The sequence below is a fragment of the Ambystoma mexicanum genome, chromosome 2q (assembly GCF_040938575.1).
Source record: "Ambystoma mexicanum isolate Mex_15411 chromosome 2q, UKY_AmexF1_1, whole genome shotgun sequence".
NCBI lineage: Eukaryota > Metazoa > Chordata > Amphibia > Caudata > Ambystomatidae > Ambystoma > Ambystoma mexicanum.
The window spans coordinates 822,278,290-822,294,702 of NC_090924.1; the positions used below are offsets into that span (position 1 = coordinate 822,278,290).

General features: G+C 46.3%; 1 protein-coding gene across 1 annotated transcript in view; it reads left to right on the plus strand.

The window, feature by feature from the left end:
• The window catches only part of CUL2 (cullin 2), a 1,882,542-nt gene that overhangs the window by 911,929 nt on the left and 954,200 nt on the right, over positions 1–16,413 (plus strand). Inside the window, exon 12 of the mRNA XM_069648039.1 lies at positions 10,745–10,852. Within this exon, the coding sequence (XP_069504140.1) occupies positions 10,745–10,852 (108 nt within the window). The remainder of the gene's footprint in view (positions 1–10,744; positions 10,853–16,413) is intronic.

The following is a 16,413-nucleotide window of genomic DNA, read 5'->3' on the forward strand; positions in this document are numbered from 1 at the left end:
GAGAGAGGTCTGACTGCTCAGCCACAGCTACCAGGTAAAATTGGGTGGTGCAGACTGCTACCAATTGGGTTTACTGCTTACTCCTGTAGTCTTAATCTTTTTGCAGTGTTCCCCAAGGGAACTGCACAGGATTCTGCCTAACAACGCCCACAACAATAGAGGAAAGGGTACTATGGACTGAGTACCCTAGTCACTAATGTGAGTAACTTTAATTTTTTAACACTCGCGTCTGAGTACGGAAATCACGTTTTGCATGCCGAACCTCATAGCCCTTATCTCCCCACATGATGTCTTTGATGTCCTGCTTTGTTGCTGCGGTCGGGTAAAATTTCTGGCACCAACATTGTTCTACAAACCCCCCCCCCCCCCCTGTTCTTGCATAAAACCGACCAATCTTTGTTTCCAGGGGGGTGCGCAAACCACTTGTCAAATGAACTGGAGGGTTAAACCACTTTATCCCACATATATTGGGGCACCCAGCACTGATGAACCCAATCTGAAGCCCTCTTCTGTGCAACGTTTTTAATCTCCCTTCCCTCACACATTTGAGCGGGCTGTCTTAATTTGCTCCGTTGCCAGGCCTGCTACCAGCCCCTCAGGTCATCTGGAGTTATGGTGGCTACTCTTATTTACAAGGCACGTGCCGGCGGGGTTGAACTGTCCCATCGGGACTCCCACTGTGGCATGTCTCAAAGCGCAGCCGTACCAACTCGGTAGCAAGGGGCTGGCCAGCCATGCCTCAAAACCCACACCTCGGTGGTCCTCCTCGGTGGTCCCCCCTAACACCCCCCCCTGCACTCCTAGGGACCGGGCCACCAGGGAGTGCTTCATGCAGGCCAGATCTTATCCTTCCTTTCTCTTCCCACCTTCCGGGTGGGCCCACTTGCCTCAGGGGCCACAGCTCAACAGCATTACTCTGCCTCCTCTCTGTCCGCTACTAGTTTCTCTGAGGATCATCCCAGGCCGCGGTTTGCCTGCTCGCCAAATGGAAGGGGCCACTAGGCAATCAGGTCCGCGCCAAGACAAACGAGGGCCTTCTCCACTTACCTGCTCCAGCCAGCATAGCACCATCCAAGTGCCTGCTGCCTGGGCACTCTTATGCCGGCTCTCTCTCACGGCTTCAGGCTGAGTGGCCCTGCCTCTCGCGTCGTCGCTCCTTTATTCCCAATGTCCATTTTTTCACCTGCCTCTCAGCCCTTGTAAGGGACTTCGTTGCTTCCCTGGCAGGACCTGTGACTCCTCAATCATTCCCACGCCCCCACTGTGTTGGTGACTCACACTTGGTGGCTGCAGCAAACGAATATTATTCCCGGAGCACATTGAGCTCTTGTGTTCAGGCGGCGATCTTCACCGCACCCCTGCTGGTCTCTCCGGCACAGTCTGTTTACATGGGATAATGCAAATATCGTATTTCCTCCAAAAATTTAAACCCTTTACCATGCTTCTCTCATTTTCCTATATCGCTACTAAATACATATATCGAAGACTAAATTCTGGCTGCACATGATAAACCATTTCGTCTAAATTAGTTTCTGCACAACAACATGAATCTATTCTTCGTTGCAACACAGCTTTACATAGCAATCCTCTAGCGTCAGTCTCCCCTGGCTGTTGTCGCCAAAAGTCAGGCAAAACATTCAACAGAGTTAGGTGGTAACTATTTTTGGATGTTAACGCCTCAATTTATCATATCATGTATGCACTCTTTTGCACCAACACACCAGCGGTTTGTGTCAGTCAAAGTAGCTCTGGAACAATACAGTATCAAGTGGGGAAACCATCAGGGTTGTTCTCTAGCTCTTTTTCTATTTCCATTACGCCCTGAATATCCTTGCTGTTTGCGAATGTCAACTATTAAGCTTTGCTTTTCCCCTTCCCACATAAAATTTTTTGCAGATCACATTGCAATACTGAAAGACTTCTCCAGGAACCACTATCAAAGCTGTTAATAAAATAACTAATCTTTTTGACATTGTGGTAGTTTATTAACTCAACTTGGGCGAAACACAGGTACTAAGTATCAGTCTCCCTCTCTGCAAATCTTCCTAATGCCATAATACCACAATCCTCTCCGGGGATCGGCTCCCCACAATCCTGAGTTAATTCTTCCTCATACATTTCAAACTTCTTCTGGTAAAAACTACAGAAGACTTGAAAAAACACCAACATTTTCCACTATCAGTGTTTGGTAATATTGATCTAAAAATGTAAATGAAAGTTAGGCCACACTTTCTGTACATATTGAGAGCTGATCTAGTATGCAGGACTGTGTTAGGTCGATTCAGTCTTTAGATGTCACTGCAAAGCGGACTTGCTATGACTGAAGGTCAACCTCAAAATGATTTTAAGTACTTTGCACCTATTTTAATTAAAAGTTTTCACCCTAATATTACAGACCATTTTTTAAGTGTGGGAATCACACAGTATCAAAGTGGTATTGCATCTCAGTCAAATCTATCTTCAAAGACCCCCAATTATGGTAAGTCCGCTTTGCTGTAACATCTAAAGACAAAAGGACCTAAAAACAAGGTATTGCATACAAGATCAGCCCCTAATCAACATCTATGCCGATTGCTCAACAATTATTTAGTACTTTTTAGAACCATCTATTTGTTGAAGCTACAATCCACTCTCACATGCTCAAATGGGAATTGCAGCTAGACGTCATTACCCTTCCCACTTTAAATATTACTAAAAAATTAATCCCAGCAAACCCACTCTTTTTCCTCTATCCACACCCCTGTGCGACCGATCACGCATGATTCAATGAAGAGGAAACGGGTAATGACCACACGTCCAGCTATTAGAATATTGGACAGAAATCTTTGCAAATTCTATATTCACAGTATGCACCAGTCACATCTGGTGGCTGATAAGGCACTCCCATTATTTTAAGTGTAAGCACTTGTTGTAAAGCCTGTCTGATAAGTTTGGTTTCAACAGATACAGTTGACAATAGATACACTCGAGTCTCACCAAAACACCCCCCCACGCCTCTCCACCCAATACACGATAAGTGGTTCCAGGAATTGTTCAGTTACTATTACATTAAAGAGTCGATATATCTTTCAGCAAGCAGTATAACTAAACATAGGAACGTTTGCATCACTGCAAGACTTTATGAACTGCAAATAATGTTTTTTTTTCCTATATGTACAATTATGTAAGAATCTGCACGTTGCTTCTAATTACTTTATTTCTCAGTAAAATATATTTGAAGCTAGAAAAATGACAATGAAAAGCACTCATTCCTCCTACCACCTTTCACATCGAAGTATACCAGATGTGACAGAGCTCTGTGATTAAGTGCCCAATTGCATTGCCATAACAATTTGCTGCCAAGTGACCATATAGTTCCATAAGTTTTGCTTCTCAACTATGCTGAGAGTTCTTGAATCAAATACAATTGTACGTATGACAAGAGCAACTTGCCATTTCCTGAAGTCTTCCTTCCGTGTCACTTCTGGTTAACCCCCCCCCCCCACGTCTATGGCCGCCTCGCGTGTCGTCTAACTTTCACGAGTATATTCTTACACCCCCCTTTTATACTGCATGTATTCAGACAATTAATATACGCAAAATGATCATTAACTTGCTGGCTCCATAATTTACCTTATTGTGTATAATAAATATACTTCCTTTACACTATGATTAAATCTTACTATCATTGCATATCTTGATTTTTAACCCAATGTGGCTTTACCCCAGAGCTCTGATCATCGCGTCAAAGTATATACAATTTCATGCTATCTGAACAAACGATAAAATAAAGAGGTGATACAGCCTCGTCTGAAAAATGCAATTGCTCATTGTTTAGCAGTCTGTAGCATGTATGTGAGCTAATTTCACTCAATTTTGCTGTTAAAATCTGGCCTACGAAAATATTTTAGGAGACGTACCTTCTATTAAATTGGTTACCAAAAATGTTTTCTCCGCTAAAATTGTTTCACTGAGAATGTATTTGTTTTTGGTAGTTTTTATAGTATTGTTGTGTTCTATTGTCCATCATGGGGTCTGCCATGGATTCACATGCTCTCATGACTATTCCCCGTCGTCAGGCTGGGAATCCTCTGTAAAAAAAGAAAACAGTTTCACTTTAGCTTGAAAATTGCATTTCTCCTCTGAACCAATCACTGTACTATGGGTCATATTGCCGCCATCCAATGACAGTCCTCTCCTTAAGCTCCACCCCTGGTGGCCATCTACAGATTTTTACAGTACGCTTCAGTGTGGGAGTCCTGTTCATGCTCTCTGAGAAATGATTTTCATATTTCGAGTTTTTCGGCAAATGTCAAACATTTTGACAGATTTTTGGCTTCATTGTTCGGCCGAAAGGTCGATTATCGGCAGCAGGAACCCGCTGTCAGCAAAGATCATTCTACATCGCTGATCTTCCATCGAAGTTTCGAGAAGGCCCGGGTTTGGGCCTACTTTGTGCCTTTTCACAATGTCCGAGGAGAAGAGGTGCCTCTTCAAACTCTGCGCGAAGTGTGGATTAAGAAATGTGCATGTCGAGGATCGACCCCATAAATGCTTGTATTGCCTGCATCCGGACCATGATGAGAAGGGATACGAGGTCTGCCTTAGGTTTTCAAAGAAAACGAAGAAGGGTCGCTACAGCAGGCTGGCATCGTGGCTCTAGTCAAGCAAGGCCTTTGACTCTGCTTCCAAGCACGGTCTTGCCTCTCCCAGGGCCGACTGGTCCCACAAGCAAACTCCCTCAGAAAAGAGGTTGTGGTCCTTTGAGGGCGCCCTTCCCTCGGGGGTCCAAAAGAAGGCCAGGCTCCACGACACTAATCCCAGTGGGTTTGCTGCAGCTGCGGGTCCCAGCTCAGGGAGGACGCCGTCACCAACTACTTTAATGGCGAGCCTACATGCGAGCAGTGCCCCCTCGAAGAGAAAGTCCCTAACTCCTTCAAAGCTTCACTGAACATCGGCAGAAAAACCGATGGAGAGATCTAAAGGTGGCCCTTCTCTGCCCCCTTTCGGCGACACCATGGTCCAAGTCTACGAATCTATCGGCGGCTCAGCCTCCCAGAACGACTTCACCGTCGACCATCACGACCCCGTCGACAAAGACTCCTAATACTAACCCGTCGACAACCTCGTTGATGGCCATCACGTCTTAGTCGAAGGGGGGTCCTGGCCATGAAGGTGGTGTCCACTGTCACGGCGGCGGCTACTCCTCTAGTGTCTGTACCATCACGGTGTAAAGTGGCTGTGGCAGCACCAAATAAAGCAACTGCTGCCCCAGGAATGGGGAATAACTCCCCTCACTGCTATGCTACAGAAGTCTTCGGAGAAGGATAATGGTAGGATCCCTCCTGCTGACCCTAAGAAGGGTACAGGGCCATGAGCCGCTCCAGAGAAACCGGTGCAGATCGACACGAGCTCCAACGAAGGCAGAGATAATCTGCACGAGGACTATGATTCGGATCACAAAGAGGGTTATGGAACCGTGTCTGTAGGGAGGGTCTCCACGGGGTCAGCCCTGTTCTTCCCAACACCAGAGGAGGCCTACGACGCTCGTTACTTTCACTCCTCAGCCAAGGGACATGTCATTGGACATTCTGACGATGCTGCATACACTACTGTTGGAAATCCAGCAGAGTCTGCCTCCTACTCTGGGACCTGCCCCATCTCGGAGCCCCCCCAAGGACTCTGGCAGGGCTCCCACCCCGGCGTAAGCGTAAGGTGAAGTACCCAGCAGGCCCAAGGCACCCACCGACACCACCTCCACATCGTGACTTGCACGACTTGACTCCAATTGGGGAGCTGGCAGTGCACACTGACACATGCACAGATACGGCTACTGTGGCGACAGACACTGATGAGGCTGATGACTTCGTACTGGCTGATGGGGAACAGGTGGGTGTGGATGAGCCCCACGGGGCCTCTCCACCGTTTGAGCTGGGTTCCTTCCACGGCATGATGTCCAGGGCCTCAGACATCTTTCATTTGGTGCCTGAAGAAACTAAGAAGGTGGGATGATTTGTCAACAACGCAAGTCCAGGCGAAAGACCATCATGTCAGTTCCCTTGCAAGATGATGTCTGGGAGGAGGGGTTGGCTCTAATGAAGACTCTGAGCACCATGCTGCCCAAGCGGGATAGACTTGAGAAGTAGTACAGGGTCCTGGACTCAGCCCACAAGTGCTTGAGGTCTTAGCCTTCTCCCGACTCAGTGGTCGTGCCGCAACCAGGAATCACTCAGCTAACCAGTCTTCCTCCATGGAGCCTCCTGACCAGGAGTGGAAGAAGCTGGACTTGATGGGCAAGAGGATCATTTATACTGCTGCCTCCACCATTAAGGCTGCTAATGCTCTGGCCATTCTGTCCTGCTATGACAGGGGAACTGTGGTATAAAACGGGCCCTATCCTGGTCTTCAAAGTGGAGGCCCTGGCCCCGTTTCAGGGTTTTAGGCGGGGGAGGTGGCCTCGGACCACGCCATTACAGTGGCATTGGACATCGCAGACACAGGGTTCCACCAAATGGGCAGCAGAGTGTCTTAGTTGGCAAGGATGTCAAGGCCACCAACTTCCGATCGGATGTTCAATCCGAGGTGGTAAACATGCCGTTTGATGGAGAGAACCTTTTTGGCAAGACCGTCGACGAGTCTCTACAAACCATCAAGACTGACACAGAGACGGCACATTTGTTGGGGACCCTACAACAACGTCGGTCGTCATCCTTTCGTTCCTCAAGGGGGAAGTCTGGCAGGCCCTCCAAAGGTAATTCCACCCCTTATAGACAAACTTTCCGATCCACGACTCGAGGTGTACAAAGGCCGCTCACATGCATAGAGGCGTACGACCGCGTCAACGCCACCCGCCGGCCAGGGCTCAGGCACCGAAGCAGGCCTGAACGGCTGTGAAATCGGGCCCCCACTTGGGCACCTCAGTGGGAGGTCGGCTGACTAGCTTAGTCAGCATGTGGAAGACCATAACCAGAGACCGAGGGGTGCTGGACATTTTCAAACAGGGGCACACCTTGGAGTTCCAACGTTGGTGTCCTCGTATGACTCCTGTGGCTCGACAAGAACAGCACGTGACGGAGCTTCTACAGGAGGTCCACGCCATGTTAAAGAAGGGGGGTGAAGAGCCTGTACCCCAGCACCTCGGGGGCTAAGGAGTGTACTCCACATACTTTCTGGTCTAAAAGAAGTTAGGAGGGTGAAGTCCGATCCTCGACTAAGGCGCATCAACACATACTTGAAGTCCAAGAAGTTCAGGATGGTCATGTTGCTCGGCCAACTGGAGGAAGGTGACCTCCTGGCATTACTGGATATGGAGGATGCCTAGTTTCACGACCCCATCTACCGGAAGCATTGCAAGTTCCTGCGGTTAATGGTCGTGGGGAGACATTTATCGGTTCAAGCCGCTCCCCTTTGACCTAATATCGACCCCACGAGTATTTACAAAGTGCTCGGCTCTGGTGGCGGTGCATCGTCATCTCGAGGGCAACCACGTCTACCCTTATGTGGAAGATTGGCCTGTCTGATCCTGCTGCCACACGCTGGCGAGCCAACACATGCTGAGGATCGTGTGTCTGCTGACCGAAGTCCTGCTTGTAGCCATCGCAGAACGCTCTGTTTCTTGGTGCCCGACTCAACACAGTGGCTTGACTGGTGTCTTCATTGGAAGAGAGGGTGACGGTGCCTGTCATCGTCCAGTCTCTGCTAGGCATGATGCGCTCCTGCATCAATCTCCTCTGCCTTTGTAGACTACAGATGAGGCCTCTCCAGGAGTTTCTGGATGCCAGGTGGCTGCAAGTCTCAGGATCCTGGATGGACATGCTCGCCCTCAACAAGGAGTTACGGAAGGCAATTCAGTGGTGGGGTGTGCGCCCTCACCTCACGCAAGGGGCTCCATTCCAAGTCCCGCCGTACCAGGAGATGGTCACCACAGATGCCTCCGGACAGTTGCATGACAGAGGCCTCTGGTTGCCAGAAGAGAAGACCCTTCACATCAATGTCCTGGAGTTTCGGGCGATCTTCTGGGCTCTCACATGATTCCTGCTGTCACTGAGGGGCAAGCTGGTGAGGATCTTCACAGACAACACCACCACCATGTTCTATATACGGAAGCTGCTCTCCGGCTCTCTCCCGGGAGGCCCAGGCCCTGTGGCACTGGGCCATTGTTCAGGACATGTTTCTCTTCCCTTTTCACCTGGCAGGCACCAAGAACACTATTGCACACTCGCTCAGCAGTGAGCTGCTTTCTCACGAGTGGGAGCTTCGCCAGGATCATGCAGATCTTCTGTTCTGCAAATGGGGTCAGCCCCAGATCGACCTCTTCTCGACGGCGACAAACTCCCAAGTGTCAGAGGTTCACCAGCAGGTTTCTGCAGCCGAGGAGCATGGAGGGGGGGTGTGCTTTCTTGTTCCCGTGGGAAGGACTCATCAGCACCATTCCTCCTTTCCCACTCTAGCTACAAGTGATCAACACACTCCGGGTCACTGCAGGATGATACTCCTCACTCCGGCCTGGCCGTGACAGATCTGGTATCCAGACCTGCTACGGCTGTCTGTGCCCATTACCGTAGACTTAATCGAATACCATTTCACCTAATGAGATTTCACCAAATGTATGTCCCCGAAAATGATAGGTGAAATGGTATATGTGTAATGCATAATAGGTGAGGTGGGGGTTAAGGGTATAAGTTAGGGTATGGAGGTGTGAGGGGCATGTGGGGGGTCTCCCCCATATTATAAAAAAAAGTTAATTCATTGCAATGGTGTTGGTGAAATCTCCATTGGGTGAAATATTTTCCAAGAAATCGCATACATCTGTCGGTGGCCGCATCCATCAGGCTGCCTCTACTTCCCGATCTTCTCGCCAGAGAAGACGGAGAGATTATACACCATGACCTGGCATTGCTGAACCTGAGTATGGACCTTATTCTCTGCCATTGGAATGTAAGACATCCTGGCCAAGGCCAGAGCTTCTTCGAAATTGACGTGCTATGGCCATAAGTGGAAGCGCTTCTCCATGTGGTGGCAGACTCAGAAGATTACTCCTCTGTGTCTCACAGCCCTGCAGCTCCTGCCATACCTTGCTTTCCTTCGCGTCTCAGTTCACATGGCCGCCATATCCCGTTACACTAGGACGACGCGTAGGCCTTCCCTTTGGTGGCATCAGACTCGTCATGGAGTGCCACAAGGGCCTCTTCATGACTTTTCTGACAGTGACGGCTCTGGCTCAGGCTTGGAAACTCAATGTGGTCTTGACTAAGCTCATGGGGGCACCCTTTGAACCAATGCATCGGGCCCTGCTTAGGTTCTTCTCGTGGAAGACTGCTTTTCTCGTGGCAATCACCTCGGCCCAGCGGGTCAGGGAGATCCAGGTCCTGTCTTTACAAGCAGCCGTACTTGTCCTTCCACGCTACGAGTGTGGTACTGCATACACATCGCACTTTTATGCCAAAGGTGCCGTCGGAGTTGAATCTCAACAAGCCTTTGGTATTGTTTGTCTTCCTGAATCTGTTGTTGCCGGCGGAGAGGGCTTTGCATTCACGGGATGTTGCTCGTGCCTTTAAGTTTTACATGGCATGCATGAAGAATTTTCGGAAGACTTCCCAATTGTTTGTCAATTTTTGGCCTGTGAATCGCGTACAGGCCTTGTCGAAGGCTTCCATCTCCAAGTGGCTTTCCGGCTGCATCGTGCACTGTCACCGGATGGCTAAGAGACCTCTTCCATGCCGCCCGAGAGCCCATTCCACCAGAGCCATCGCATCAAAAACAGTGTTTCTCTCTGCTGAACATCTGCAGGGCTGCTTCATGGAGGTCCGTGCACACCTTCACGAGGTTCTACTGTATCGACGGGGATTCCAGGGAGGGGTCCAGGGTCAGCGAAGTGGTGCTACGCAACCTTGAGAAAGTAGTTGCAATTAACTTGTGTGAAATAAACAGCGACTGAATCTTCACACACTGTGCTTGGTAGTGTCACCTTCAGTTTGTGTCGCTTAGGTATGCTTGCTAGAAATGTTCTGGAAGATTGATTTCACTGCCTCATGCGTAACTAAATTGGCAGTTATTTCAATGTAGCGGTCAATTGACGATTCTCTAAAACACATTAAATCAATTTAAAGATAATACCCATAGTCTGAATCACTTCTGATTGAATGCTGGCAATAGTGAAAAATATGGAGCGAAGGTACACCTCAAGGCAAATGGACTCCTGCACAAATGTACTCCATTATTGGCATTTTGTTGTTTGGTCTTAGTATGGTGGTTGTGTATATTTACTGGAATTTAATCTTTTTTCAAGAGCATTTGAATCCATCCCAGACCTCATACTGGAGAAGGTTTAAGTTACTTACCTGTAACTCCTGTTCTCCAGCATGGGTCTGGCATGGATTCACATACAAACCCTCCCTCCTTCCCCTCTGTGGCTCTTCTTTTTTCATACTGCCTATTTACGTGCTTACCAAATCTGAAGATTGCCACCGGGGGGTGCTTAGGGAGAGGACTGTCATTGGATGGGGGGCAGTATGACCCAGAGTATAGTGATTGGTTTAGAGGAGAAATTCAGTTTCCAAGCCAAAGTGAATCTGTTTTCTTTTTAGAAAGGACTCCTAGCCTCAGGACGGGGAACACTCATGAGCATGTGAATCCATGCCTGACCCATGCTGGAGAAGAGTTGTTACAGGTAAGTAACTTAAACCGTTCTTTTGGTAGGCTGTTTGAAATAGTTAACCAGAAAGGTTTTACATTATTAAATGTTACCTCTGCAATCTATTTGTAGATGCCAACTCTGTTTGTGGAGTCCATTTTGGAAGTACACAGCAAATTCGTACAACTTGTCAACACTGTTCTGAATGGTGACCAACACTTTATGAGTGCGCTGGACAAGGTATAGTATACATTCACAATGCATCCTAATAAAGTGATTACTGAGATAATATGGCAGGAATGTGAAATCTGCCCTTGTTGAGGAGCCCATGGTCTGAAATCTTCAAATGCATGTAACCATAATGTAACATGTAAAGTACAACTTACAAATTGTCTCGTCACTGCTGAACCATGGAAATGTTCTGTAAACTCCTCGCATTTCTTGAGAAAGTAGTCGCAGTTACCTTGTGTGAAATAAACAGCAAGTGAATCCTCACACACTGTGCTTCGTAGTGTCACCTTCAGTTTGTGTCGCTTAGGGATCCCTGCTGGAAGTTATTTGGACAATTGATTTAATTGCCTGATGCTTAACTAAATTTGCAGTTATTTCAATGTAGTGGTCAATTGATTGGCTCAATTTAAAGATAATACCCATAGTCTGAATCACTTCAGATCTATGCTGCCAATAGTGAAAAATGTGGCCCGAAGGTACACCTCAAGGCAAATTGACTCCTGCACAAATGGTACTCCATTATTGGCATTTTATTGTTTGGTCTTAGTATTTAGTTAACAGGTCATTTCCTGCAACTGTCTGCATTGATGTAAAGGGCAAACAAAAATGGGTGAAACACTGGGTGTACAACATCTCACCTCCCAGTGGCGATACGGGTTCCCAGGATTTACCAAACCCTTTCTCCTGACCGTGTTCCTCAAAGGTACAAAAGTCTCTCAGTGACTTGTGCATTTTATTATCCCAGTTATTAGCATAGCCACGGTATATCTATAGGTCTATACAGGGCCCAGGGTTGCCATAGCCACCTGCTGATAATTTGTCCTCCCTTAAAACTTCATCCCCCCTCTCTCAAATCTCAGGGTCCACTTACCACCAACTGGCGAACTACTGCTAGTCATCGGCATCATTGTCTTGTTCCGTGTACCGTCACCTCAGCCTGCCTTGGGGAAACCTAACCTCCTCATTCCTTACTGTCCTTTCTGGCAGGCTGTGTAACCACCTCAGTCCCGGCAACTGGTTTTACCACCTCATTGAACATTACCACCACCTCCTCTGTCTTCTGCCCTCTCGCATGCAGCTTCCATAGGTCTGCTTAGAACATACTCCTTCACTGTCCAACTACTCTTCACAATCTTCTCCAACAACCCATACTGAGTAGCTGCCACTAAGTCCTTTCATACTGTTCCCTCCTCCCCCCAGGTTGAAGTTTGTGTTGGTCTGCACCTGTGGTTGGTAACTGGGTGAAGGATGGGATCAGCTTTTGTCCCATGTGCATTGCGTTGGGCTTAATGGATTGGACAAAACCTCTAAATGACATGGGCACCAATCTTCCTTCCCTAACCCTCCTTGGTGCTGGTAGCTGATGGATTGGGGACTGGTAAACTCTCTGGATAGGTTGTCATAAGACCTCATTGTTATTTCTTCCTTGAGGGCATGGGGAAATGGAAACATTGCAACCCCTAAGAAGCTCTCCACTTTCAGTAAGTCACAGACCTGCAATAGTATCCCTCCGAGCTTACTTACGGGTCTTGCAAACCCTCGAAAAGGACTTCTTTGTATTGTGTGAATCCTTAAATGCATCAAATCCAATTATACCTACACAGAATAAAGGCAATTCCTTTCCCTAAAGACGGTGGGGAGGGCACTTTTCCTGTGCTGGGGTTTTGTCTGCTCAGGGAGAGCTTCAGGATCTCTCAGTTGGGAAGAGGGTGCACTGGTATATCTTCGCAAGAGTTCGCAAGAGGGTATGGCAGGATTAAAGTTGGTCTTGCTGCCCAGACTGGGGAAGTAGGGTAAGTCCAGACCCCCAAGACTGGCCTGTGGTGCAGTGCTGTGAATGTCCCCGGCCACATAAATTGGACTAATGTACGGCAACCAGGGAATCCTGCCTACAGCCCCTGCCCATCATCCAGTGGCTGCGGGTCACTCAGCCACCAGCATTGTTGCCTTGGTGGTTCTCAAAACCAGGATGGGGACGTCATCATAGACCATACTTCAGTCTACTTAGTTATGCTTTATTGTAATGTATTCCTATATAGGCTACTTACGTGAGCAGTTAAATGTAATTTGAAGTCTTTCAAAACCTGTAATGGTAGAGCCCTCAACTGTAATCAGCTGACCTGGCTATAGATAGTCGTGTATATGCAAGCTGCTTGCTATCAAATGGTGCATATTTAATGTCTGAATCGTGTACTATATTCAGTAATCAAATGCATTCTCTGACATAGCAAATCACACAACACGCTACATCCAATGCATAACAATTGCTAAGAATAATGTTACAGTGCTACTCATACAGTAATGTATTGTTTAACATATAATCTTTTCTAAATATTCCTGTAATGTAGTCTAATGCCTAACATGTAATTGCAGAACCCTTAAAAGTAATCAGTCGACCTAGGCATCGATAGTTGTGTAAGTTGTGTGTATTCACATCGCTCACTTCCACAGTTTTCAGAGCCAACTCTCATGTCAAATTCAGTCCTCATGCCAGCAAACACACATTCACTGATATTGCAAATCACACTGTACTCCATACTCAACTGCTAAATATATCATTACAGTGCTAGTGATTTCTGCCATAATTGTCATTTGCATGCAGTCAATGTATTTTTATTATGCATTTGTCTTTCTCCTGCAATACAACATACTCTTTATCGTGAATGTTCCAACTACGGACTGCCGAACTCCGAAGCGGGACAATGGCAGAGCTATACAGATACAGCATAACATAACATTGCTTCAATACCAAATTAACAAGAGGTCATAGTTGTTCTTCTTCTAAAGCCAGACAGAAATAAGAAATGTGGCTGGTTCAAACTATTGTAATTGTAAGATGCAGGTGCCATGTTGCTCAGAAATGTATAGCCTATCAAATTAGCTAGTGTGTTATCAGATTTGAAAGCATCATCGTCATCCTAGCCTGTCGATGGTCGCTCAGTACAAGGAGGAATATGATTAGTGAGTGATTTTGATCGCTGATTTTGACTAATGACTTTTAGCATGCACAAATGGAAAGGTTCAGTACCCTGTCAAGGGGGAGTCCCATAGAGAGGCTAGATCAGTAATCTAGCACAGTGTGCCTGAAACTGGTGGCACTATGTACACTGCACTGCCTGCGGCCTGTTTGCTGGTTGCACAGCACAGTGGTGTGTGCCTGAGTGCAGCATTGGCCCTGTAGGTGTATAAACGGAGAGGAGGAATGAAGCAAACTCAAATCAGCACTGTAAGCCTCTCCTCGCCTATGACCAAGGAGACCACACCCTTGTCTATGGCCCAAGCAGAGGTGGGGCCCTCCCATCATGAAACTGGAACAGCCCCATCGCACCAACTCAGCATGGCGTAGACTGAGCTCAGGTTAGAGCAACCTTACAAGCAAGCTGCAGTTGTACCACCAATGTGCAAAACAGTTTCCAATGAGCTTCTTGTTTAGGGAAGTACACTACATACACATAAATAGTACTAACTGTGATAGGATTAGAAGCAGCAAATGAGTTAAGCTGACCAGCTTTCTGCCGAAACCATGCAGAGGTGTATTTGATGTGGTTCACCATTTATTAGCAATGCTTGCTCAAGTTTTTATTTACAAATTGATGAATCAACAGACCTCATGAACCAAGCCCAACTAATAGCCCTTGTTTTTGTTGTTGACAAAGGCACCATAAAAGCACTTTCTTTTTTGTAAAGCATTACCTGAGCAAACAACTGGTGAAGAAATGTTTTGAGCTGCAGATGAATTCATGCAAAAGAAAGACATAAACAGCAATGCGTGCACTAATGGTGCTACTGGGATGACTGGAAGTAGCAAAGGTTTCAACTCAAAAATGAAAAAAAAACTAATTCTATATTGAAATCTTGTTGTTTTATTCACCTTGAAGCACTAATGGCCAAGAGTTTTTCTGACGAGCTGACAACAGATCTGCATAATTGTGCCCAAATTGTTAAGTAAATGAAATTATACATTTCCACAGCATGAGGTGACCATTCTGGAGTTTGGGGTTTAAAACAAATTGGGTTGCAATGTCATTTGTTCCAGCCCGTATTTCAGGATAATTGAGTAAACAAAGTCATACAATTTACAGCTCGTTCACTATGGAAATTGGTGGAAAAGTCCACTAAATGCCAGGCCATCCATATTTCACAACTTTTTTCCAACATTTTTGTTAAACCAGTGCCATTTTGCTCCAAGTGCCAAACCATGTATTGTAGAGCACCCTCTACAACCTACTTAGATCTTGTCCAGCTTCGGCATACTGTCATTACGATGGATGCTACTTCATGCCAAATCCCTTCTTTTGCAATGTTTTGCTTCTTGTTTTAAATCGGTCCATGGCCTTGCCTTTTACTTCCTGGGTGAAACCATGTTTCTCTACTCTCCTGGTTGGGCTATTCGTTCTCTAGCCCTTAACAATCTCTCTGTTCCACAACCCCTTCCCACTCCTTTACCTCCCTGACTACTGAATTATAAAAATTAATCAATCAATGGAGGTATTCAAGACCAGGCTGAAGTTAGTCTTCCATACTCACTTCCTGCTCCTCCCCCATAACTCTCTGCTCTGTCCAAACCTGATGCAAGTATGTCATTATTTAATTGCTGGTTCTGAGCCAAATATATAGTATAAATATATATGCTATTTTATTGTCATATGTCTCCTTTCCATGTCTCCACAACTTCAACATTCAGCCTATCAATACTTAAATATTTTGTGCAAATGTCAGTGCAACCAGAATGGGGCTGTCTCCACTCAATGTATGTTCTGTGCAGAGCATTTATTTTCATGCAGACTTTTCCCAATATATGGGCAAAAACACCAGGGGAAATTGCTTCAAGCTATAGGAACTTACTTTGCATTTCAGCCATTATCAATTACAGTTTTAACACAAAAGAGCGGATTAAGGAGTAAGTATTTTCACATAGATTAGAATTCTCATTCGTACTTATAATAGAAAACACACAGACTGTCCCTTACAGGAAGCACACCCTGACCCTGTCGGGGCAAGCCTCTCCCTAGGTGGCCAGTGGTGCGCCACCTATCTAATGGGGATAGCAAAGAGGAAACTGTCCCTCATCTATAATTACACATTTAATGTATCATACTGAATTAAGAATCCAAAAAAAAGCAAGGCTAAAATGAGCTAAAACCTGACTTCAAGTGTTTGAATTTTTCTGTGGATCCTGCCACAGCATGTTAATGTCAAAGGATATTTGTACTGCGCACTATCACCACCGGACTGGTCCCCTGTCAAATACTATCTGCATACATCACCGTAAAAAATGCCTGAGATCCTTTTGTTTCTTCTAGTGTATGCTTCGTGTGGTCCCAAGTCAATGTAAAATGATAAACAGTTGACACACTGAGTACACACAATAAATGCATTCAGTCACATCCTTGCCTTCGCCCCTCTAGACAAACATTTGAACCTACAAATAAATTGCTCTTCAAATCCAAACTTGTTCAGTGTGTGTTCAGGACATGCAAGTTTGCTCTATCAAAAGCTTGTCTAAAACCCATGTTAGCTTTTTTTTAGGCGTGAATGTTTTTAAAATGTTAAGTTCTTTCCAATTATTT